The sequence below is a fragment of the Magallana gigas genome, chromosome 4 (genome assembly GCF_963853765.1).
Source record: "Magallana gigas chromosome 4, xbMagGiga1.1, whole genome shotgun sequence".
Taxonomy (NCBI): domain Eukaryota; kingdom Metazoa; phylum Mollusca; class Bivalvia; order Ostreida; family Ostreidae; genus Magallana; species Magallana gigas.
Genome location: NC_088856.1, coordinates 7,828,255 through 7,856,210, shown reverse-complemented (window position 1 = coordinate 7,856,210; position 27,956 = coordinate 7,828,255). Strand labels below are relative to the sequence as shown.

General features: G+C 32.1%; 3 protein-coding genes across 3 annotated transcripts in view; 1 reads left to right on the top strand and 2 right to left on the bottom strand.

The window, feature by feature from the left end:
- The first annotated feature begins 59 nt into the window (after positions 1-59).
- LOC105332986 (uncharacterized) lies at positions 60-2,282 on the top strand. Its single transcript, XM_011435753.4, has 3 exons — positions 60-529; positions 1,355-1,409; positions 1,614-2,282. The coding sequence occupies exons 1-3, from the start codon at positions 429-431 to the stop codon at positions 2,280-2,282; spliced, it is 825 nt and encodes a 274-aa protein (XP_011434055.3). The 5' UTR covers positions 60-428.
- On the bottom strand, positions 1,614-11,184 carry LOC105332988 (GTPase IMAP family member 4). The gene is made up of 7 exons (XM_034450898.2): positions 11,037-11,184; positions 9,083-9,286; positions 8,313-8,366; positions 8,086-8,124; positions 7,110-7,172; positions 6,568-6,660; positions 1,614-6,063 (listed from the first exon to the last, which is right to left on the bottom strand). The coding sequence occupies exons 2-7, from the start codon at positions 9,282-9,284 to the stop codon at positions 4,946-4,948; spliced, it is 1,569 nt and encodes a 522-aa protein (XP_034306789.2). The 5' UTR covers positions 9,285-9,286; positions 11,037-11,184; the 3' UTR covers positions 1,614-4,945.
- Positions 11,185-21,883: 10,699 nt separating this feature from the next.
- Positions 21,884-27,956, bottom strand: part of LOC105328175 (GTPase IMAP family member 4) — a 35,160-nt gene continuing 29,087 nt past the window's right edge. Inside the window, exon 4 of the mRNA XM_066081138.1 lies at positions 21,884-25,939. Coding sequence (XP_065937210.1) covers positions 24,834-25,939 — 1,106 coding nt within the window. The 3' untranslated portion in view covers positions 21,884-24,833. The remainder of the gene's footprint in view (positions 25,940-27,956) is intronic.

Sequence of the window (27,956 nt, the reverse complement as noted above, 5' to 3'; positions counted from 1 at the left end):
CCGACTTAGACTGTCAGGTGAATGCTTTTATTAAAGGGCACACTATCACAATAAGGGCCTCGGTCTTTAAAGTTTATCAAAATACCCAGTCACCTTTATGATCAGGTTCAGGCTGTTACAATAGGAGCGGTATTTGGATTGTGGATTTCCGGAGAGGAAAGTATTTTAAAAAAATCCCTTTTTAAAATTCCTTAACACCTACGACGTACAAGGGGAAGGCAGTCTTGTGGAAAAGAAGACATCGAATCTTTAATTCCCAGTTAGCGGCGCTAAATATGCGACTCCAATCCCGGAAGAGTTACTTTATGTTATTAAACCATCGACACAACGGCAATTACTCTAGAGAACAACCACACACCACCCCGTGTATACGACACATAATGCCTAGCGTATCGCTTAGAAACTGACCACCGTGTTCCCCCGCCGTGATGACATCATTAGCCGCGGTGGCTGGGGCGCTGGGAGGTGTTTTAGCCCTGTGTCTGATCGTCATACTGGGACTGTCGCTGTATTGTCTCTGCTTAAAGAGGTTAGTGTATAAACAATGGATCCTTGTCTTCACATTAACGATCGATGTGGATTAAATAGTAACCATATCATTCTTTCAATCATTTTACTAAATCATTTACTGTGGTGCCGTTATAATCTTTCGGTGTGGCGTTTGGCTATGTGTTTATTGGATTTATTAATCTATGTGTGAATATCACACCGTATCTCCTCATGTCTCGCTGCACAAAAAATCACATAATAAAACCTGTTGTTGGCAATTAAAATCTTTAGCAAAATTACATGAACTGCATTTGCAAAATCTGTTTATATTTTAACCATGATAGATTTAAGAAAATCTAAGGGTTTACTGTAAGATTCTTTAAAGTTTCCAATAAAGTTCCAATTAATCATAATTTAATAATAATTATAACACCAGTATGTACCAGTAGTGTATACATTTGATTACATGTCTCTATTTGATCACGCAGTTGACTATATTATACCTGCTTAACAAGATCGATCTATTTAGTATGGTGCTCATCCTGATTTACCTGAAGGAATAAATTGACACTTTTTAACTCATAAATATCTTTTTATCAAGATACATAATGCATAGATGTTACTAATATTTATATAATACACATATGTATTATCATGTTTAAAAAAGCATTTATTTAGTTTAAAAATGAAACGATACGAAACATTCAGAGATAAATAAAATAGAGTTGTAAATAAATCTAAATCAACGCGGGTTTTGCTTATTATGCTCTAGATTTTCTCTATACTCTTGACGTTTGTCTCTAGAATATAAATATTTATCATGAGTTATTGGAGTATATCTATTCTGGATTTTTTTCTGTTGTAGAAAGCAAGATAAAGACGAGATCGAAACACAACCTCACTCAGAGAGCGAATATTTTGTATGTAAACCTATACATCTTCTATTTCTTATATTGGAAAATTAAACCAAATACTTACCGTCTGTAGGAGAAATTTTCATAGTTTACGTTATCAACAACAACACAAATCGTTCAACTAGAATAGGTATAATTCTGATATATAATCTTTATTTAAACTGTGTCTATATAACATATTTTAACGTCTGACTCAATTTATTACCCCAGGAAGCCATCGATTTCTCAAAGATCAGAAAAAATCTACCTCAACCAAATCTTGTCAGCACTGTGTCCGACTCAACATCGTCTACAAGACAGACAGTGTCAGTCGGCAAAGAAACGGGTGCTGCCAAGTCTGGATACAACAATGACATAGAAGTGACGTCATCGTACGACGGAAACGACGTGGAATATTATAACACCGCTCATACCTATGAAGGAAGTTTTAATAAGAATGTACAATGTTGTAACGTTAATAAACATGATAACAAACAATCTCAGAATGAAACGAATGTCAGCAGTATTCAAAGTTATGAGGTGAACAGTGTATCTTCTAGAATAGAAAACAGTGCACCCCAAAGGACCTTACCGAGCGACCAGACAGAGTTTACACAACGTGAAAGAAGCGATCGAGAATCCAATTCTGAGTCTCAGAGTGAAAACTATTTTGTTCTAATAAAGGAGGATAAACATAGCCACGGCGACACGATTGGCCAATCTCCAAGGGAAAGGCCCCGTGTTGAAATACCTGAAACAGAAAGGGAATATGTCGAAATAATGGGACAAGAGAGCGACGGCAACTCACACATACGTCAAGGCAGATCTATTTCTTCAACATGTCATCAGACCTCTTACGATGAAAACTCTGATATGTATTTTGTTTTAGAAAAGCAATAAAAAATATTTTCAGATGGCAATGCATTCCAAACTCATCTAATTTGGTGGAATACAAACATGCATTCTTTACAAAGATTTTAGTCGTTTTCAAACAAAGCTGTGCTTAATTTTTATGTCTTGCCTTGTCTGTAGATAATTACTTTTTTATAACCTTTATATTTTTCAGTTTAAGTATATTTACCTGGAAAATGACAATAATAATCATCTTGTCCATTGAACCGTGGGTATGTAAATAGAAATGTGGTTTCTATTGTAGCAGAAAGATCTCTTCATTTATATACATTTTTTAACATTTATTGAATGAAGTATAAATATTGTCATTAAGCGTTAAAAGTGATTGTGTCCATTGTTCATCTATTTCAAATCAGCAGTAATCAACATGATACATTATAAAAAAATCAGTGTTAAAAATATATAATGATTTATATATATATATAATTATTTTTCAGAATAAACATTTTTGTTTCCTAAAAATTAATTGTATAAAGTTTGATTCGCTTATATCAGTTGAGACTTACAAAACCTCAACAATGTTTATCCATGTGTTAATGAAACTACATTATCATTATACTAGTAATTCAAACAGCATTATATTATTTAGAGACATCATACTTGGTATAAATGTAGTATTAATGTATTGCTTGGATGACATCATTTCTAGCAATATTTTTTTTTCAAATAAAAATTAAAACTGTAAGATTAGAACAAGAAGAAGTATAAAATTTAATTTCAGTAAGAAAGAATTCGACAAATCTTAATCATAAAATTTATACATTTACGTCGTATTAGTTAAATATTCGACATCGCGTGATTGAAAAGCGAACTCCTTAATATCTTAAAGACATATTTAGTTTATCCAATTTTCCATTTATAGGTACAATAAATTGCCCGATGATATGGTAGGTAAGACAATAATACAGAGAAAATATCAAAACAAATAACAAAAAGTATAGCATAGAAAAATATGCTCAATCCTTTAGAGGTAATCGACCAAGGATCTAACAAATCAAATCATAAAGCTTTTTAAAAAGATGAATACAATATGATGAAAATCTCTTTGAAATATAATACGAGGGTTGTCCCAAAATAGCGTAGACAGGTCACATAATTTATTATCTGTTCACTGCAATTCATTAGACTTCTATGTTTTCTTCAATGACCCTTTGGCAAACAATACTGAAAAATTCAAATCTGTACTTTATTTATTTCTCGAGAAAATAAATAATTAGTAACAACAAGTTTTGTCAGGCGGCGCAATGTTCGACGTCGAAAATTTCCAGTTTTACGTTGTTGCTAAACCCTCAACATCGTTTTACGACAACATTTACGTTTTATTTCCGAAAAAGTCTTAGAAATTTTTTTTATCTCTGAACAAGTAACCTGAGTGCACATTCAACATATATTTCTAGTTTTGTTCTTTTGTTTTAAATATTTTCTTAGTACAAACGATCTGTCGGCTCCACACTTGTCCTGTATTACTTGTTGTCTAAGGCCTGTCTTGCCGAAATGTGTCTTTGAGCATTTTGACGTCCATTGATATCGTTCGGGGTTTCTTTTAAACCACTAATTGTCATACTTGTTCAAATATTTTCAATGTTGTTTAACTACTTATTCACAAAACGCATTTTTTAATCGATTTTGTTAATTTCATTTACTTCCAAAGCCGCTTAGCATTTATTTCATGGTCTTTACAAAATTGTCTCAGTTACTGCTGCGCCGCCTTAAACGCTGACATCGTCATTTTATTACGAGTTTACTTTTCAACATGTCACAAAACGCACTCCAAGATATTTAAAAGTTTTGTTATAGCCAAAACAATTTCTGAGTAAATAATAGAATTATTATCAAATATCAATGTATGTTTTATTTGAATTTTTTATTCGAAAAGTGCTTTTCCTCGCAATTTTCATTTCATTATGTTGATTTTTACTTTTTTGTTCTTGACATTGCGCCGCATGTCGGATTTCTGACCTTACATGCTTTCATTTCACTAATTTAATCTCAAACAATATTTGATTTTAAAACATTATTTGAATGCAAATTTTTTGAACCCTTTGTGGCACAAATTTCATCTTCCTTTGTCTTCGATTAACTGAATAACGCCACTTGTCTACGCTATTTTGGGACAACCCTCGTATATATATAACAATAACACGCCACAATTAATCCCAGTAAGTATGAAACAATGAATTTAAGCAAGAAAAATACATCACTCAAAGTATCTACGACAGTCTGTACTTTATTTAATATCCTTTTCAAAAGAAATTAAAAAAAGATAAAAAATTTATAGAAAAAAAGAAAAAAAAAACCCACATTAACTGATCATCAAAAGACGTGAGTGTTATTACCATATACTAGAATACGTTGTTATAGGAATGTGTATTGTAAGAAAAGGGTTTAACGAAAGGGTTTAATCTATGCTGCAGTTAAATTTAAGAAAACGTTCAGAATTTGAGAAGGATATGTGTATACCACACATAAGTATAACACATCTCAAAAAGTTTTCAAGGGTCAGCCAATTTTCCTTTAACCGACTAAAGCTACTCTAAAACCAATGTGCAGCGCAAGAACGTTTCTCAATAAACCGTTATCTGTGATGGATTAAAGTCTAATGGCAGTGAAAATTACACAAACAGATGAGTTCTTTGAGTGACGATTGCTTTTTACGAAAAATAAGATTTCAGATGACTCCAAGCCCTTGAAAAGAAACCTTTCTCTTGTTCAACTTCCTCTCGAACTACATTACGAGCATTTCTTTGTTGTATCTTAAATTTCTCCTGTGCTTTGCGTTCCATTTCCCTTCTGTCTTCTTCTTGCTTCTTTTCTAAATCCATTTTGTTTTTAAGCAATCCGTCCAGCTTTTGTTTTAATTCATCTCTTTTCATCCCCATTGAATGCGTACTCTGCACCTGTTTCTCAGAACCTTTCATTTTAGTATCCATAACATTTTCTGATTTTTCCTGTGCATGAATTGCCCGTATTATCTCTTCAAGCTGCGTTTGCGTTTCATTAAATTTATCAGTTTTCTCAACTAACTTTGATTTATACTCTTTATCTAACCTTTTTTCAATATCTTGTTGCTCTTTTTCTCGTTCAATCTTCGCTTTCTGTATGATTTCTTTCTCTCTTTTCTGGATAAGCGCTTCCGCTTCATGGTACATTTCATTGGTATAGCAATCACCTTTATTGTGTTTTATGTTTTCTGAAATCATTGACAATAACGCCGAAACTTGCGCATCTTGCTCTTCCCCTTTAAGCTTGTTATTGAAGGCAATTACTCTCCCACCACATTTCTTAAGAAACAGTTGGAGTTCACCCGGAACGGTTTTAATATGATCGGATAGACTCTTTCCTTCATCATCAAGATCATCTTTTCTTGTGAAAAGCACAATAAAATAACCGTAAATTTTGTCTCCGAAGTACTTTACAAAATGCTCTACAGTTCTCTTTTCTTCCTCGGTGTACCTTGTCAGACTCAGAACTAAAATGAAAGCATGAGGGCCAGGTGCGGTGATTCCGACACATTTAAAAATTTCCTGTTGAATCTTATTATTGCTTTGTTTTGTATCAAAGATACCAGGAGTATCAACAATAACGATTTTGCATCCAAAACGATGAGCATATTTCTGTGAACAACTACTTGTGACAGATGAACCAGATGAGGAGGAAGTGAACTTTTTTTCTCCAAGGATGGTATTCCCCGTAGCGCTTTTTCCTGATCCTGTTTTTCCTACGAGCACCATTCTTATTTCATTCTCCTTATTTTCACCCTCATCATCATCTGAGAAAATATAAACATAATCAAATGATTTAATTTAATGAATCTTCTTTTGATTAAGACTTCTTTGGCTGCACCTATCAACCCGGACACGTACATAAACTGAAGCAATTGTACAACAACTTTGGTACATTAAAATCTACATATGATTTAAATATACAGCAAAATCATAATCTCACACACTACCAAACACATATTGTATACTTAAATACTAGCTATGAGAAGAAAAGCAAGATTATTGATCCCTCATTAGCAACTATGTTTTGAGGTACAGCGAAACAATTGATATATAAGAGGGCAATTAACTCGTTGTTGCCTCATTTGTAAGTAGAATTTGATTTTCCGGCGGATTCTAGCATTGTAATACTATAGTTTTTTAAAACTGTATATCAGGCAGATCAATTTAAAACAAACATTAATCAGGCCGAAATAATTATGAGAAGACGACCGATAGGTTTAGATATGTATAGTCATAACATTTTGAATATGGAATACTTTCATACATACCTTTCTTTTTCCTGTGAACATCTGGATTTGAAGCACCCGAAGGTACATGTTTTGATATTTTTTCGAACGATCCAATAATATCCTTCACATTTCCTGTTTAACATTGAAAAACGAAATCTAATTATATTTTTATCTGACTATCAAATTAAATGAAATTTATTTTTATCGTCTTTACTAAGAAAAAGTAATACAGATAATCTGATATAATATTCAATATGGAACTGCTTAATTAGTAAGTTAATTATGAGATATTAACTTTGCCTGCCTTTAAAACTGATCTGATGAATAGGTATGTTATGTTTAAACTAGTTAAAAAGTTATCAAGAGTCACTATTTTAAAATGATTGAAAATATTCGGGAATTAATGTTATATATACGATAATATTTCAGGTTTGATGTAATTAAACACATCAAATACATGTACCGAGACCAAATGGGTGAAACATGACCACATTATGGTTAGCGACAACATGAGGGAAATTGATATTCCAATTTGTGAATTGAATATCAATATATTCTCATCATTTGAAGCTTTTGCTTACCTTTTTCAACATTTTGGTTTGAACACTCTTTCTTCACGTGTTCCTCTGCTTTTTGTTTTGATTCTGTAAAATTAAATGATGTCAATTAAGTGTAGGATTTTTCAATACTTATTGTTGAATTCTGGAAGTTATTAAAAGCCCATGTTAATCAACTACAATCAGCTCATTTATTTATTGTAATGTACACACATGTTACCTATATCCTGACCTACTTATCTCATGCGAGAGTTTATAAAGTTTATTTTTGTTTCCCAATTTATATAGAATTTATTACATAAAATATGTCTAAATTATTACAGTAAATCTTTTATTTTCGTCCAATTTTAAAAACCACCAATGTGACTTAAATGAGCATCATCAAAATTAATAAAATTAATGATTAAAAATTGTGTCACCTTTTATCTTTGAGCACACAAAAGAAAATTAATAGAAAAGCAACAGGTTACATGATACAAAAAGATAATGTATATTTTTTTTTTACCTCTTACGACCGAAAAACATACAATCATATCTAAATATGATATAGTTTTCCGTCCTATCTGTCCATGGTAAATAGTCATCGAAACTATTTACTACATCATTTGGTTTCTCCCGTTTTTAATCTCGGATTAAAGTCCGATAACTCTAATTTGATTACCATCGAGAAAATCTGCATTTCCGGCAAATGAAGTTTTCATTGGTTTAATAAAATACCTATTTACGGACCATTCAGACGATAGCAAGATACTGTCTCCCTCAGCAGCCACTATTGCCCTTGGCTTCCTGAAAAAGTAGTTCTTTGGTTGACAATAAACTTGCTATCGTCTTTATTGCCAGTATATAGGTATATAATATTTAATGATATAATACTGTACCACACAATATAATATTTTTTCATTTAATACAGCATTTAGAAGTTTGATATCATACAATGCATAATATTAAATTACATAATTACAATATCATATGATATAATCCTCGAATGCATTGCACTTACTTTTACTGGTGTCCCCTGTTTCCAACGGTACTCTAGGTTCTGTAAAACATTAGTCAAATATAATATGACTTAAACAAGAGTAATCAATAGTAAGTGAAGATGACTATGTAAAACCCCCAACACACAAAATCGGACAGATGTGTGGAAATGACAAGCAATTTTTATCACAAATAAATTTAAGAAATCTTAGAATTTAAAACAGATTATGAAATTGATCTTGCACTAACCATTTCTGGTGTCCCCTGCTTCCTTCTCGGTGGAGTCGTGTTCGCATCTATCCCCTGAAATTATAAGAACAATGTTTTGTTTTTTTATAGAATTCAATATTCTTAAACATATCATTTAACAAATTGTAGCTGTCTTTGACTGTACAAGGTATTTATGTATTGGACACGCTCCATATATCTTACTAGACAAGCACGATCTAGACAAATGTGTTTATAAATGGTTAAGCAAGTCTTAATTTAAAAATAAGGTATTTATGAGCACATATAATAACATTTATATCCTTTCACATACACATAAGTTTTGATAAAACACAATGACCAGCTGACGGACGAATATGTACCTCATTGCGCTCGTGAATTTTAAGACTTTTAAATAGGCAGTGGAGCTTAAGGTTGTAAGGTTGTATGTTCACAGTCTACCCCAACAGAAAAGATGCATATCTCCTAATTAACTGTTTTGCTTAGATGGAAATGATTATCTTTTAAAGGTACACGCATGTAAACATTATTTATTGGTCAATAAATTTATTGTATAAAATAATATTTTTAGTCTTAAGTAAACATATTTTAAGTTTATTTGAGACTAGATTAAATTATTTAATGTTAACTGGTAATTATTTCAATTCAGCTTATTCAATTATAACTCACTATGATAAAAATATTTCGCATTTTTCTCAAAATGTATTAATTGTCGATCAAATCAAATCGTATTAATTGTATTTTCTAATAAAAAGTCCAAAATTAGCATTTTCTAAATAAGGTGAACCTGCCTCCAGCTTTAATTTCCTGTATCTTTTTGATAATCAGTAAGCGGTTTCCAAGAGGTAATTTGAGTTCTGTCAGTGCTTCTTTCAATTCCGTGTCAGACAATGACATCAACAATTTTAGCCCGAGCTCATTTTGTTTGAATAAGTTTATATAACTTTCCAGTTCCAAGCTTTGCAATAACTTTTCAATTGATTCGATTTCCATAGCTGCAAAAGCAAAAAGAAAAAAACTTATTTAAAAAAAAACGATTTTTTAAATTTTGAGAGCATAAAAATATGGAAAATATTAACATTTTTTCTCCATCTACATTATCTCGTATACCAAATTTAATAATGAGCATTTGAATTTTAAAAATATGAAATTGAGTTCCTCCATATGACACTTCTGTATGCGATAAAAATGGAAAAAGAAATGTGATAAACAATTACACAATAGTTTCTTATTGATCAAATAAATCAATTATTAGACAGTCCCAATCACCTGGACATCCTTGACTTTTTTTTTTACACAGTTAGCGTTGTATTCGGATTCCTAAGGACACGAAGCATGTATTGACATGCCCAACTTGTCAACACATACAATTTTGTCTTTTGCTAGTTGTTAAAAATCAGTGAAAGACATGCTACTAAAATCTTTTATCTTATCTCAGCAGTCTGAAATTTAACACCAATATTCTTCCGTTTCGGTGTATTTTTAAACAGCAGGTTCAAATTTAAACATTATAATGCATTTCAACGGTGTATATACATAATTATATATTAACCTCTTAGAGTTATCGATTTAACGAACACTGTAAAACTGCAATAATACTTCTTCAGTCTTACATTGGTGCGGATAAAGCCATGGTTTTCATATGTTAATGTTAATGAGTGCAAGACTGCCTCGACATTTTTAGATCTGGGATAAGTTAATTTGCAATTTTAATCATTGAGATAACTAAAGAATTGTCATGCTTCTTTAAACTGTATGATAAATTTAACAAAATACCGACCATAAGAAGGCAGTCAGCTGTACGATTTACAAATTAAATGTACACTGTAGCTTTTCGATTTTGTGGAGCTACCATTAAACTTCGAAGTCAATAACACGCTTTTTCTATGTACAAAACACGCAATATTACGTAAGAAATTATTTAGTCCTATATTGGAGTATTTTGCTTACTTGTTGAAGTTTTGATTTCAATGACAAACAGTTATTAAAGTCTTGCAACTTAGTATCAGGGTTTCAAATCGTTAAACCTACCCCACTGTCAGACTAATTTTCAGAAAATTTAAAATTCCTGTATAGGAGTTTTATCTTTTGAAAATATCTTAAAAGATTTTTTAAAACCTGAAATGTTTGCATAGGATAGCATGTCTTGCTTTTGATTTACATGTATACATTACATATACAGCTACAGAAATTCAACAATATTAAATAATTAAGCAATGTCTTTTTTTCTTTAAGTTTGTTACATTTTTCAATTAGAATTGCCAAACTTAGTTCTTGTAAGCTTCTTTTTAACGTTTCATTATGCTGTTACCATCCATAGTGCAAAAATTAAAACCTGCATTAATTGTTAGGCGATAAAATGGCTTTGCTTCATAGAAAAATTAAGAGTTTTTCGTTGCCGTTTTTACGCTTTTGATAACTACTGCGTGTGGACTATTTCCTGCTCATTCGAAACTTAAGTTAAATCGAGAGCACAGTCGTTACAGCCTCGAACGAGCTGAACTCAGACTACTAAGTATAGTTACATTATTAGCTATTATGCATTATTCTGCATTGCTCGATACCTTCACACCGGCGAGAAAAAAAAAAACAAGTTAGCATTTTTGTTTTATAAACATTAAAAAGACTGGGGATAAGTCTTCGAAAAGAAAGCTCTAACTAATATATTTACAAAAATGTTCTAAAATGTATTTGAATTTTTATCTGATTATCTGCACGATTAAATAAGAAAATCAGTTGACCTACCTGTTTTTAAGGCTCTGTTTGTTAGGTCAGGTATTCAATCTCAAAGTCAATGAGCACACGTTTGCGCATGTCTTTATTTTTGTGCACTGATTATTTGGACTCGAAAAGGGTGTTTATTCAGAACGAAAAAAAACTATCATGGTAGCGTGCTTTTTAACACGATTCACTACCTGAATAATCTCATTGCTTATGATATGTCAATACACAACTGTATTGCTTTCAAACCGACAGTGAAAAAAGCTTAGTAATTGACAATTACAATGAAATGAGCAATTTGAAATTTATTTCATGTGTTTTAGAGATTCTGTATAACTGTATATTGACTATGTACAACAAAAACAAAAACCACCCCCCCCCCCCCAAAAAAAAAAACCAACAACAAAACCCCATGATGTAACAGTTACCTAAAAGCCGTGTAAGGTTACCTGATAATCTTAAGTTAATATGATAGCAGTCTAATGGACGTTGTTAAGCATGCTACCACTGATTGCAGAGTCTATTTGGCGCTAATCGCATTACACGGCAAATGGTAGACTAAATATGTTTTCCATTAATATGTTTGAGAGAGAGAGAGAGAGAGAGAGAGAGAGAGAGAGAGAGAGAGAGAGAGAGAGAGAGAGAGAGAGAACAATTGCTTTCACTGAACTGATATTATCATGTGTGAACGTTAACATCTTTACAAATTAAAGAAGGTTACAATGCTTTATGTTACCGAATTGTCTTGTTAACACTTTTAATAACAGGTATTTATTAGGGTTTTAAACAAATGTAGTTTTGTTTAGAGGTTTTAAATTGAAAAAAATCTATTTTTAAGGTTTTTATTGTCAAAATAATTACCTATATCTTCCTTTGATTACATTATAATACCCCCTTCAATTTAAGAACTATGTACAGTTTTAATCATATTTTGCCCTGTTTTAGAGTGATTTTTAAAGATACCACAAGAAATTGAAATGTAACGTTTATTTACACAAGAATAACCAGAAACTAGAGCAGAGCTCGTGGCAAAGCCACGAGTAGGTCTTCCGTTGTTGCTGCGGGTTGAAAATATATGTGATATGGTGTCAAACGATTATATTGACGAAACTTTCAGTTCTGTTTTTGTTATAAAAACGTGTTGTGATTGAAAGCCTGTATATAAAACGTGTTTAAAAAAGAAAGGAAGAAAATGTTTTAGGAAAATTATTTGTCGAACACAGTTTGTGTAATCGTTTCAAAAATTCTTTTAAAAATGAGATGTTCAATGGCGAGTTAAATTTTCAAAGGGTAGCAAGCATTGTTATAAACAGTATGTACTCATGATTCATGTCAGGAATTGATTTTTTTTTAACCGAACCCGCCTACAAAACACGTAACCTTTTCTCTAAGATAACTTCTTTATTTAAATCTTTCTAAATTTTTGAAGACTGTGCAAGTTTAGAATTGTTACGTGCTGACAAAATTTAGTAATTAGTCAAAATTGATGGCATCTCTGAACTTTTCTATAGGAAAATGTGTGTCGTCTGATATTATTTAATGATACGAGTAGACTTGGACATTCAAAATAATATATAATCAGCTAAAAAAAAAAAAAGATTAGCGGGAGAATTTATGCAAAAGCGATCATCTAAATTTTACACCAGATGGTGCTGTTTTATAGAGACACGGCTATGTAACGTGAATGAAATAACCTTATTTACAGAAATGAATATTACTTCTCTCGACGATGCAATAATATGCAAAATCCTTATTTTTATGTCAGTGGGTTGACTAATTAAATTGAAAAAAATTCAATCGCACTTGCGTAAATTGGAATTCTGGGAAGGAATTAGACAGTCCGTTTTAGAGAAATTCGAAGAAGTTATGAAACTGGTCAGTTTCTAGATCAAACTGCGCATTGATGTATTAAAAGACTATCATGGGAATCGTCTGTAGCCACGGTCCGGTATGTGCAGTCATACATTGTGTGTACATCGATACACCTTTACCTCCTCACCTACAGCCATACAAATGAGGGTGCAACCTTTATATACACATGCATAGTATTATAGTTCTGGAAACTATTTATCTTGTATTTTAATATATTGGGTATTCATTGTTCACCTAAAATTAGTATTCCACTGGCTGTAGATAACCTTGTAAGTAAATTAAGTTGGATTACAACCTCATAATACACATTGTCAACTTTAATTAAAAGGGTTTTTTTAATCAATTTTCATACAATTAGCAATAAATAAAATCCCCAATAATGAACATCTATCTCACTTAAGTGTAACTTTGAGAAGCGCTTATATTTTTGGAAGGCAGATATGTCGCTATATTATAGTCTGCAAGTCAAGTGAACTATCATGGTCTTTCAAAGAAATAAGAAATCTGTCGACACTTGCAGTACTTTGATGATTTCTATGACGATCGACTGCATTGCATAATGTAGTATTATTTCCCAGGAACAAAATTTCTTTTGACTTCAAACTTTTAATTATAATATAAATTATTATGAATTATTCTGTTCATAACTATAGAAGTTTAGCGTGTTCAACAGGTTAATTTATTAGCCACATTCTCAGGTTACGATTTCACATCTTTAATGTGAAGATGATTGACTTCTAATAATATTCTTATTGTTTATAAAAGCACCCTTCCAACTGTTACTCAATTACATATGTTCTGAGTTGTGTGCCTGAAGCGACACAAGATTTTCGGTCGCAAGTGGCGATTTAATTAACACAGACTGACCGAATAAACAAACGGGTGGGAAAGTGAAACACGTTAAGGAGAAAATGTTACACATAAGAAGAAGTCACCAAAAATGATTTTCGACAGATCTGGATATCGTTTTGCCAAGTTAAAAAACCCCCAGCACGAGCACTTGTCAGGGGGGGGGGGGGGCGCAGCAATGAGTTCGCTTCCATCCACACTGAAACGAACAACCATGTAGAAAAACTACAGAGTGATTAATATGTGACCGATAGAATCTAATCTTAAGTTGTTTAAAATCATGTGAATATTCTTTAAAATAATCATCAAATACTTCAATTCAGAACATTGTACCTACCGCAAACATGTAACATGGAACTTTGATTATAATTTGATTTGATTTTTAAACTACCCTGTACGCTATCGTAAAATAAATCAATGCTTAATCAACTGTACAAGTAAAATAAATTTATCTTTTCATCTTAAACCTATATAATACTTTAAAACATAATAAAATATAGTTCTGTCCGTGCAAAATATGAAACATGAACGCGTGATAAGGTACATGTAGAAGAACAAGAGCCGACCGCGGATCACTTGTCCACTTGCGCTGGATCTCCTCGGCCATGTGCGAGGGATGATCATCATTTAATATTTTTGGGGGGGGGGGGGTTAAAAAAATTTAGATATACAAACCAACCATTAATTTATGTCTGACGATGTTTCCGATTTGGAGTAATATCGTTCAATAATATTCATTTACACTGTTTAATTAAATAAATACAAGATGGACAAACTTTTATAACGTGAAATTAAAACAGTTTTTGTATTTACGGTTATATAAACTCAAACACGTTCATATAGTGTGCGAATTTTGTGTATTAGATAACCGCTTACCGCTAGGTAGTGCAGCCGTGGCTGATAGATTACGTAAAGGTACAACGCACAGACACGCACAGCTCAGAACCCAGGACGATTTGAAAAGTTTGCAGTATAATGACCATATTCTATCAAATAGAAGTTCTTTATTTCAAACTTAAAACCCACAATTGATCTATGTCTGATATTGCTTTAAATTGAGAATGACATTGCTTTTATTAATTAACTGAACGATTTCTTAATTGACACCCAATCGTTTAGTCTATAAACTTTTATGTGTAATCAAAATTAAAACAATTCTTGAGTTCGCGGCTAAATAAATTCATATATGAGAGACGCAACTCTCGTGTATTAGATAACCGCTGACCGCTAGGTAGTCCCTCCGCGACCATGGTGACCGATTTTCTCGGCCGCGGGCGAGGGAGAGTTTCGTTAACTTGGCCAAATTGCCGCGAGTACTGGTCAACACGTATTACTTTTTACCCTCATATTATGCAATACCCGAACACAAAAACAGTTTTATGAGATCAATAAAGTCACAAACAACATTTTTTGCAGTGACGCCCATATCGAAAAATTTACCGTTTTAGAGTTATGAAGCAAAGAATTTTAAGGAATCTAGACCCCTCATTTTAGGGGCTAGCCCCTTTTTTATGGTATCAAATGAAAGCTCTAAATATTCTGCACAACTTTTGTTCTATATGTGTCTAGAAAAAATTTACAACTAAAGAGTTATTGAGCAAAAATATAAGCAAAATTTAACATTTTTTGAAACATAAATTTCGATGTAATTTTTTAAGAAGTATACGTGGGTTAATCAAACATGTAAAACTAGGAGGACAACGTTCAAGATGTCTACATTAAGGATTTGTAAATTAAAACTACTTGCTACGGATCAACTCGGAGCCTTTGCAGGTACACGAGACCCACTAAAAAATTATTCAAAGAGGAATAACTCAAAACCGGAAGTAGCGATCTCACAATATTTTGTGCTATAGTGAGCTATTGTCATTTACAATAAACCCTGAAAACTTGAATAAAATCTAATGACAAACAAGCGAGATATTACAGTTTAAAGAAACGTCTAGAAGAAAAAGAAGAAGAACTAGAGCAAAGCTCGTTGCAAAGCAACGAGTGGGTCTTCCGATAATGTCGAAGGTAAAGCTAAAACTGTCTCTAAGAAGCAGAGTTCTTAAACCAATAAGTATAAGTAAATAAAACAAAAAGAAGAAAAAAATCGAATTATTTTTGGTACGAGTTCACAAAATCAAAATGATTCTAGGTACGAATTAGCAATAACATTATCAATTTCAAGAACGACTTAGCAAATACAAATCCGAATGTGTTTAAGTACGATTTAACAATTATCGATATATTTTAGGTACGAGTTAATTAAACTATGAACATAACATTCTTTTCTTTACCAAGAATGTGGAATCAAAATTTCCAGAAAAGTCAATTTTCAAACACCTATATCTTTGTAATGCATCGGCCGATTTTAAAACGAATTTCAGTTTTACATTAAACTTAATAAGCTTTTATTTTTGCTTTTATGATTAATAACAAATTATCGCTCTAAAAAAGGTTACTATTAAAAGACTTTGTAGCATAGCCCTCCTGGCCCCTAATTTGAAGGGTCAGCACCTTTTTCTTGATATCAAATTAAAGGTCTCGCAAATATAAACATATTTTTTTCAACAAGTGTTCACGAATTATTAACCGTTATAGAGATATCGGAACAACTGTGCTTTAGGGGCCGACCCTTCAACTCCTTACTGGGGCCACCAACGAAAAATGTTTAGGTATCACATTGTTCACAACATTATTTTCAGCAACTTTTGTTATACAATGTTTTTCAAAATATTTCTCCTTTTCAAGATAATATTGATCAAAGTTTTGGACTTCTGGCCCCTTCAAACCCCTAATTATGTAACATATGACTTTAGTATGGTCCAGAATAGATGAACAGCTGTACAATGAACATTTTTGCTTCTATAAATAATAACAAATTATTTTTCAGTAAAGAGTTATTATATAAAGATTTTAGAGCGCTCTTGGCCCCTAATTTGAGGGGCTAGTCCCTTTTTCTTAATATTAAATAAAAGATCTTATTAATATAAACATATTTTGTTTAATAAGTGTTCAGAAATTGTTGACCGATTTGGAGATATCTTGACAACAGTGTTTTAGGGGCCGACTCTTAAACTCCTTACTGGGGCCACAAACCATAAATTTTAAGGTACCATGTTCTAAAGAACATTATTTTAAGCAACTTTTGTTCAACATTGCCTTTCAAAATATTTCTCCTTTTTAAGATATTAATGATCAAAGTGTTGGTCTTCTGGCCCCTTGAAACCCCTAATTACGTAACAAATGTTTAAAATAAGGTACTGTGTAGATCAACAGCTGTACAATAAACATTTTTGCTTCTATAATTAATGACAAATTATTGCTCAGTTAAGAGTTAAAATTAAAAGACTTTAGAGCCCTCCTGGCCCCTAATTAAAAGGGCCAGCCCCTTTTTATTAAAACAAAACAAAAGCTCGAGTAAATCTAAACAACTTTTGCATTACATGTTTTAACAAATTATCAACAGGTTAAAAGATATTTTGCAAAACGTGTTAAAATTTTGCCAAAAATGTTGGTGCCAATTTTTGACCTCGGGCGAGCTTCGGCGCCGTGCGCATTTTCCACAATGTCAAATATAGAGGATCATCTACAGACATTCATCTACATATTCCTGAAAGTTTCACTTTTCTATACCCTTTAGTTTCGGAGGACTTACGTGGACAAAATGGTTCTTAAAAATTCAAAAAATCCTCAAAATCTCAAACCGGATGTGACGTCATCAGCTCAAAATTTTACATTCGCAAGCACGTTTTATGTTCTATCAGTCCTGTCAATTTGGTGAAAATCGACCAAATAGTTTTTGAGTTATAGCTATCGAAAAATGTCAGAGGAAAAATGTAGAATAATAATAAAAAGAAACCGTAGAATAACAAGAGGGTCTTCCGTTGGAAACGGAAGACCCTAAAAATAATAATGAAGAATTTCCAACAGAATCAGTACAAGGTCTTCCGTTGGAAACGGAAGACCTTAATTAAGAATCTATATATAGCACCAAATAAGACTTCTATAAATTTAATTGTGACGTCACAGACAGTGCATTTACCCGTAAGTTTCATAAAACTGAGCAGAAGACACCAATTCCCTAGTAGTTTTTTGAATAGAAAAATATGTCTGCAGCTGTCGCCCACAATGAAACTCGCATTATAACTTTATCACGTGATATCACATAAAATATATTTGTTTCGTTGTGGGCGACGGCTGCGGACACATTTTCCTCTTAAAAAAAACTATGAGAAAAGTGGCATTATTCATCATCATTTCCCCCCCCCCCCCCCAAATCTTAGAAATATGACAATATGTTAAGTCATAACTATTTATTGAAACGAGATAAAAGTGTATAACTTGGTACTTTATATACACACATGTTCAAGATGGCACATGTGTATGTTTATGAATTTTAAACAACTTTTGAATTTTAGGGCAAATATTGCAAGTAACTTTATCTTCTAAAACACTTTTCGTTTGAAATTAAAAAAATATGCAATATGTGCTGTATATAATCTCATATACACAGGAGAAATAAATATGAAACATGTTGTTATCTTTGATTATACTTATATAACAGATAGACGAATCAGTCCATTTGAAATTTCAGACCAATATCAATTTTTATATATGACAAAAAAGTTGAATTTTTTACTGGGCAGGAATCAAGAACTTGATATTTGTCAACAATCTAAAAGTGTATTGAGTTCGGGAATCGTGATTGATTTAAACTTAACAGAGAGCTCAATCAGCTGAGTTTAATGTTTAAACGATTTGAATTATATTTATCAGTATATATTCTTTTTTTTACTCAAGTGTGTCTTTTAATCTCGCAAACTAGCAAATTATCGAACCAAAATACTTATATTATTATCATTTTATCAGTTTTTAAAATCATATTATCTGTTCTAATCTTTTTCACAAGTCACAATATCTTTAACTTGTATCCGAAGTATGCATACTGTAGACTATAACAGTATAAACCGTGGTCTCTGTCCATGTATTTACCCATGTTTAATATTATAATTTAGGCTGAATGTCTTAGACTAACCCTCCCTTGTTGAAAGATATGAGCAAAGTAACATATAATCTTTACTCGAAATAAATTGAGCATATACAAGAAGAAAGATGTATTATATCAAGAGGAAGCTTAAAGGGGCATGGTAACGATTTTTGTCAAATCTTATTTTTCTCTTTTTATTATGCACAATGCTTAAAGAATGCATTTTCAACGACCATATGAAATTTGAGAGCCAGTCGTAAAGCTATAAGCAAGATACAGGGCTCACAATTCTTTGTCATGTAAATAACTGCTGAAAGTATCTCAAACAAAGTCAAGACAGATCTATTTCTCAGTTAATTCGTTACGCAAGGGCATGCTCTTCGTATGAACAGTTATTGAGGAGAGGCAAGCTTCTGACAAACAAGTTGATAAAACAGGACTATCATCAGTCTCGTTTGAAATAATATTTTGTAAGTTTTATGGTCGATACAACGACCTTGTTAGCAAATACAATCTTCCACTGGATCGCATGCTGACTGACGTTTTGCATACTACAGTGAAACTTCTCAAAACCGGCACCCCTGAAAACCAGCACCCCCTCAATATCGGCCGATTTAAAAAGTCCCGGCCAGCTCTCTCTTTATTTCTTATATATAAACCCTTAGAAAACCGGCACCCCCTGAATACCGGACACCGGCCGTTTTTTGTCGGCCGATCTTTAACAAACGTGTGAAATATACCCTCACAAAACCGGCATATAGCCAGAGGACAGAGACACCCGTATAATTGACAGAAGGTGTGAAAAAAGCAGGTACACCGACTCGACAGAGTGTCAGTGTGATAGGTGTTAATTACGCGGGTTGAATATGGCGTTATAACGGGTTGTTTAATAAATGGAGTGTGACTAAAATGGGTAGCGAAACCCGGGCCGGGCCGGGATTTTCGAAACTGATAACCTGGTTTTTGTTGATTTCTTTAAAAATACTCATTAGTTCTGCACGAAATTTGCAGGAATACTTTATTACAACTTGTTTTGTCTTCGCTGAAATTTTTATTATCACAGAATAAGTTTTTCAATATTTATTACACATTTTCATTTTTCAGGTGACTAAAATGGGTAGCGAGCCCGGGTTACACATTTTGGCGATATAAAGCGAATTACATTGTTGAATTTGGAAACTTGTTTATTTTATCATTGCTATTTAGGTTTAAATACTAAGATAATTCAACATTTCTGTCAAAAAATTTTTTTTTAATAAAATTATGGCCGATGCATCTATTATTACAAAATATTTATGTAAAATTATTTTGTCATGATATAAATGTGATATTGAATGAAACAGCATAGTAAATGCTACTTTGTAAGACACTTGGTCCTCGTGATTGATAGTCACGTGACATGTGTTGATAATTCTCCCAAATGGAGGTCATAAACAAATTTCAATATTACAAGGGTATACTCTTATTTGCATTGAAAATTTAAATGATAATTAAATTCTTTTCTGGTAGGTTCTGAAAAGTGCGGCTGCTTTGTTCAGAGTTCATCGTTTATTAAAATAAATATCAGAGAAATGAGCTCCGGTTGGAATTTATAAGACCTTCGCTTAAAATTTTACATATTTATTAATTCATTCTATAGATTTCATCGAAACAGCAGCACATTTTAATAAATTAAACGTTCCCTTAATTTATATCCAAAATATCTTAATGATCTGTTTTGAAGATGCCCTTGTGAAAGCGGTTTAGATAGGCTTCCCGATGTCAAGCATATCGAACTTGAACATTAAACACTCAAGAAAAAATAATAATACATGCTCTAAAACAATCACATGCCGAATCAAAACAAGCATAATAGATAGGATTTTATGGTATAATAATTGTTTTAAGATTATGCTCTGCTCATTTATAAAATGCAATTTTCCATGTTAAAAAATTGATTAATTTGCCCCTCTCTACACAAAATATGCGTCAAAATTTACAGTATGACGTCACGTCGACATGTGCACTGCGATCAGTCAGTTGTTTATATTTATCGTGTTGGACTTAATTCGACTTCAAAGTTGCACGCATAGGTAAAAATAAATACAATACGATAAACATTTATTTGAAATATAAAAGACGAAAAATAAATTCCGTAACTGTGAAACATTAATTAAAGCAAGAAAATACATCACTCAAAATATCTTAAGCCGTGTGCATTTTAATCAATAACATTTTCGAAAGAAATTTAAAAAAATGGAATATTTATTAGCGAAAAAAAAAATTAAAATATCGACTGGTCGTCAAAAGACGTGAAAGTCATAATCATAAACTAGTATAGGGTGGGATTGGAATTTTTACTAAATGTTTATGGAAGAACATACATGTAAAATAAGGTTTTTTTAGTCACATCTTAAAACGACACCACTAACACTTATCATAATGTTATGAATCAATTATTTATGTAATGAAAAACTGCGTAGAGACCTCCAATATCTTGGATGTTATTTACTTCTATTTATTACGCCTTATTTGACCGGCTAAACAAATTCATCTATTCTACATGTATATCGAATAATATAAATTGCAAGCCTACGTCATAATACGGCTGATATGAGAACATATAATCTTCATGACGTTACATTCAAATGTACAAATAAACGTCAATGTTTTAAATAGTCGGTTTTTCTTAATGCACATGTGAAAAATTGAATAAAAAGAAATGAATTTGATTTCTACCTTTGTTATGCGAGCATAATATAAATAGGTATATTTTACGCTTTTTCTTAAAAAAAAAACAACCCTATTTGAAGTTTAACAGCTTAGTAAAGTAACTGTACATCGTATAATATACATGTAGGAAGATATCAATTTGAATTCATTTCTTTTATATTATTAAGGTCATAGAAAAATCTTCAAAGACTACACTTATAAAACGTATGTCTTTGCTGTCTTGATGGTGACAATGCATCTACGTCTACGTAATGTCAATCTATGCTGCAATAAAGTTTAAAAAAAGTTCGAGAGGTATATCATGTTAAACGTTGCAATATTGGATCTTTTCCATTTTTATCGTATAAATATTCATTTGAGTTGTATGATTTTCTATTTGTATTCTATAATTTTCCATTTGTATTCCACAATTTTCCATTTGCATTGTATAAATATTCATTTGTATTGTATAATTTCCCATTTGTATTCTATAATTTTCCATTTTGACATGTGTTTTTGGGAGTTGATTTTAATCAACTCTCCTATACAGTTACTCTGGCAAACCGAAAGTGAAACAGTGTTTGGACCTTAGCACAAATCAACACCGCTTACAAGACTTAGATCTTAAAATAACAGATAAATTTGGTGTACTGTATGCGGAACCATTAATTTTCAAGGAAACGTATTTACAAATACCTTGATAATAGTCAGGTTTTGAATAGTACGAACAATTTAGATATTTTTTGTAGTCGTATGTATTCCTACGCCTGAGTTTAATTTAGTCTCGTTCAACCATACGCTCGGCTGTATCCGTAAAGAGTCTCTCTTGGTAGTCGGAGATTAACATAGACAGCTGAGCGTCTGATTAAACGAGACTAGAGGGTTAATATTGCTTGGATCCAGACATGTGTACAGTTTTTAGAAATATTTCGATTACTGATACATAGTTTGATGGAATTAATTCTATCTTTAAATATTACACAACATGATTTATGTGGGGTTTACTCGTTTACTTTACTTCTTGTCGGAAAAGTTCGAGAATTCATATTAAAAAAATGTGTGTAATTTAAATACAGATTAGAAACTACTTGTCATGCAAAAGAACATATCGTTGATTTTATAATTAATGATAATCGATAAAATCAACTCCCGTCAGTACTTCAGTACTTTGATTCTTCTTGTTTTTAAAACATATGATATTTGTTTACATTTAATTACAGGTAATTAACTGGTGTTATCTGTGGACCAAGCTCAGTACAGTTAAGGCGGCTAATAAAAATATCGGCAAATTTTTTTGATGAAAACACGTATACTTTAGTTCAACTGGCACGTCTTTTTTAAAATCAAGAACATTCACTCAAATGCAATATATTTCTTAAATATATATAAAAGAGCACAATATTTTAACTCATAGTGGTCACGTGATATGGCAGTCGCATGGTACAAGCAGATGTATTTGTGGTTTTGAGGTCAATTTAAAAATTCAATATTGCAAGGGCATAATCATGTCAAAATTCAGAACTGAATTATAAAATAACTTGATGTTACATCGTAGATTTAAAAAACATTGCAAACTTTGTTAGATAAGATTATTTGTTAGTAGAAACCCTAATTTATGATGCATATGTTGAATAATTTTGAAGGTCACAAGGCTAATTTCATTAAAAGAAATTTAATTTGTAAGATTTTAAAAGGATCGTAGAAATTTGTAAGTTACACAGCACATTTCAAATTCACACGTAAAGATTTGTCAGGATTAGTTAAGTGTATGCCCTTGCAATATTTTACACAAAACCGAGGTTGCCTCTTTATACGATGCATATTTATACCAAAATGAAAATAAGACTATATAGGGAGCATTCGACTAAATATAATTTTAAACAAAATATTCATTTATAATTTTCCGGTAATCTATGACATTTATTTTTCTTCGCTAAAAAACTGCATGATAGCCTTCAATGACTTAACTTATTGCGTCATTTTGAAGCATATGACGTCGTATTTTGTAGTACAGCGAGAACATCTCGCTTATTTTCCAGTGTGTACGATATAACGGACATCAAAATTGTAAGTAATAGCATTTGTTGTTTTCAATAAAAGATTAGCATAAATTAATTTTGCTAATGAGTAAATAAGTAATTTTGAGGTTTGTGATATACTTTGATGTCATAATGCTCATTTCCCGTACTTTTTGTCTGAACGGAATTTATTGACAGCCTTAACTGTGCTGCGAGATTCTATCTTGAATACGATCGGGGTAAGATAATGATTGAACCTATCAGCGTGGCTCCTCAATATCACGTGACCATTCTTGATTTACTTACTACAGGAGTACGCCACGCTTTATGTTTAGAAGATATTTGGGGAAAACCCTCCATCCACCCCTTTCTTCCGCCATAATTATAATTTTCACTTTATCTCTATTTTCATGGATTGGTATACTATGAAGCTTGTTATTGCGTGTATCTTGTTATTTTCCCCCTTTTTGATGTTTGTATCTATCTGGGGGTCAGCATATTGCATAATGTACTGTCAAAGACTTTACACAGTAGTCAGTTGTTTTCTAGTCTATGTTGATCCCCTTGGTGGTGTATATATTTATTTTCATCATTTACTTCAATAAATGACATGTGTTCATTTCTATATATCTGTTTTTCTTAACATCAAAAAACTAAGTGCAGTTGTCTTGGCTTTAAATAACATAGGAAAAAAAATTATTCAATACAAATGGAAAATTACTGTAAACGTATTGTGTTTGGCGTGTACGATATTTGGCAGACATTAGTTTTCGAACAAGTTTGCGTGGATTTGAATTAGCGTATTATTTAATTTGACTTTTTCTTATACATAGATGTATGGCATTTAGCGATGTACTTGATTTAGCGGAGGGTCGCATTCCGCCAAAAGCGCTAAATAGAATACATCGCCAAATGTAGTACGTTTACAGTATAGAATACAAATGGAAAATTATACAATACAAATGGAAAACTATAGAATACAAATGAATATTTATACAATACACCTGGAAAATTATAGAACACAAATGAAAGGTATAGAAAACAAATGTAAAGTTATAGAATACAAATGGAAAATTATAGAATACAAATGGAAAATTATACATTACAATTAGAAAATTATACAATACAAATGAATATTTATAGAATACGAATGGAAAAGATCGAATATTGCAACGTTTGCCATGCCATTGAGAGGTGAGAATGATATCTTTATGCACCTCACATTTGTATAATACATCTTAAAAGTTTAATAAAGTCGTAATTAATTTTTTGTCACATTAACCGCTTTAAGCTTCTTGAAAACCAACATACAACGCAAAAACGTTTCTCGATGAACGGCTTCCTGTGGTGGATTAAAGGCTAATGGCAGTGAAGATTATATTAACAGGTGAGTTCTTTTTGCGCAACGATTGCTTCCTACAAAAAATAAGATTTAAGACGACTCCAAGCCCTAGAAAAGAAACCCTTCTTTTGTTCAACTTCGTCTCGAACTACATTACGAGCATTTCTTTCTTGCATCTTAAATTTCTCGTGTGCGTCGCGTTCCATTTCCCTTCTTTCTTTTTCTTTATTCTTTACTAAATCCATTTTGCTCTTCAACAATTCATCCAGCTTTTGTTTTAATTCATCTCTTTCCATCCCCATTGATGGTCTTGTTTGCATCTGTTTCTCAGAACCTTTTATTTTAGTATCCATACCTTTTTCTGATTTTTCCTGCTCGGAAATTGCCCTTATTTTTTCTTCAAGCTCCCTTTGCGTTTCATTAAGTTTATCAGTTTTTTCACCGAACTTTTTAGCTAAAATTTCTTCAATTTCTTGTTGCTTTTGTTTTTGTTTTATCTTTGCTTTCTGTATGATTTCTTTTTCTCTTTCCTGGATAAGCGCTTCAGCTTCATTATACATTTCATTGGTGTAGCAATTGCCTCTATTGTTTTTTATGTTTTCTGAAATCATTGACAATAACGCCCATACTTGCGCATCTTGCTCTTTTCCCTTAAGCTTGTTATTAAATGCAATAACTCTCCCGCCACATTTCCTAAGAAACAGTTGAAGTTCGTCCGGAACGGTTTTAATATGATCTGAGAGATTCTTTCCTTCATCATCAAGATCATCTTTTCTTGTGAAAAGCACAATAAAATAACTGTAAATTTTGTCTCCGAAGTACTTTACCAAATGCTCTACAGTTTTCTTTTCTTCCTCGGTGTACCTTGTAAGACTAAGAACTAAAATGAAAGCATGAGGGCCAGGTGATGTGATTCCGACACATTTGAAAATTTCTTGTTGAATTTCTTCATGACTTTGGTTTGTGTCAAATAAACCAGGTGTATCAACAATAACAACCTTGCATCCAAAACGATAAGCATATCTCTGTGAACACATTCTTGTTAAAGACGAACCAGAAGTGGAGGAAACGAACCCCTTTTTGCCAAGGATGGTATTTCCCGTAGCGCTTTTTCCTGATCCTGTTTTTCCAATAAGCACTATTCTTATTTCTTTCTCCTTTTTGTCACCCTCATAGTTATCTGGCAAAAAGTGAAAACAATGAATGATCAATGTTCTGTTTATTAAGACGAGTTTGTTGTACCCACCCTCCCCGACACAGAAATAAACTGCAGTAAATTTTGCACATAAACATATACATAGAATTAAAATATACAAATGATAAAATATGCGAAATGATAACTATGTATGCTTATGCACACGTTTGTGCCTTAATACTAGCTACAAAAAGAATAGCAAGATTATTGTTCCCTCATCAGCAACTACATTGTAAGGCACAGGAAAACAATTGACACCGGGGAGTGCAATTAGGTTGTTGTCAAAGATTCAATAAAAATCAATCATTCATGTAAGCAACTTGGAATGAAAAATACGTTACATGTTTGTCTTGGTAATATAGAAGGCATATTCATTGCACACTGTTTGCATACTACAGATACTTACGAAAGCCGAGAAGAATCATTCGAGATTCGAGATTCAAAATACGAGATTCGACATACAAGATTCAAGATTCGAAATTTGAGATTCAATATCTAAATTAACCAATTTAAGCAAACATAAACTCTGTAACTCGCTTATAACCCAACAACATAGTAGAGGATCAGACCCCAAAACTGTTCTCACAAAATGTTAAATAACTTGCCAATATGCTGATCCCCTTAAAACAGAAAAACAATATATATTTTAAAATGATATACAATATATACAAAACCAGCAAAAAAATGGCACCTCTAAAATAAAATATGCCACCAAATGTGAATTGCATAATGACACTTGGCAATTCCATTGTGCCATCCAAGGTGCACTGCCATTTTATCAGACATAAATAAGATTTTTCTATATGCCATCTCTAAACCCCAAATTTTCAAAGCCAAAACAATTGGAAAAAAATTATTTTACAGCAATTTGCAAAGGTAGAAGAGTTTGTGTCCACTCATCAGCAAACTATTTGATCCAAACACAGCAGCAAATCCAAACAAACCAGAAGCATCTGTAAAAAGTCGTTTGACATCTGAAGATTCGAATTCCTCTGGAAGAAGAACTGATTTTCCATTGAAATTTTAAGGAAAGTCTAGCCAAATGGCTAGGTCAGCTCATACCTCATTATTAAATTTTATCCGATAATAAGGTTTTTTCACACTTACATGTATAGTCAAGTCAATCAGACGACGTAAAAATGCCCTACCAGGAACTACTAACAAACAAGCAAAATTTAAGAGCATGTCTACGAGAAAACCATGCAAATATAGAAAAAAGCTGTGGCAGCAAGTCTCAAGAATGAACAGAATTTTATCATAGATTTAAAGGATACCCATCTAGAGTCAGATATATGATGTTTGTTTTTGCACTGGATGTTTCTATTTATAGTAACGACCAGAATTGCATTCTGGTTAATTAGCCTCTAAAATCCAGAAAAGTTAAGAGAAACATTGTCAAATTCAGTAATTAATTACAAAATGTATAAACAATGTTTGAAAAAAATAAGACTATATTCTTAAAGAGGAAGTGCAAACCTTTAATCGTTGCATATTTGTTTTTCATATTTCTATTTACACCATGTCCCAAAGGTGTAAATGTTGGCAGGATGCCAAGAAATGATAATGATACATTCTTGTCAATTTTTCAGAAAGATTTTCTCAGAAAATGACGCATTATTTTTTTTTAATTTGAGTTAATAAGAAAATGTCTGATGTATTGTTACAAATATCCATCTTTGGACTCTCAAGGACTAAAAAGTAATAAATTAACAAAAACATCCCACTTTCAAATAAAATAAAAATTTGTTGGTTTTTAAAATTTTACTTTACAAGCGATTTTAATCCACCGAAGTCAATATTTGTAATTAATTAATTAAAAAAAATTAATTGTTATCATTGTTTCTCAAAGAATTCTTATTCATAACATTTGCATTTCATTACTACTGTAAGAATTGTCTCCCCTGTTGCGCTTTTCTGTAGAGAAGGTAAACTAGTCAGAATGTTGACAAAGCTATACAAGTTCAAGTTCGGGCAAAGTATTGAGAAATGCTGTGAGTGTTGA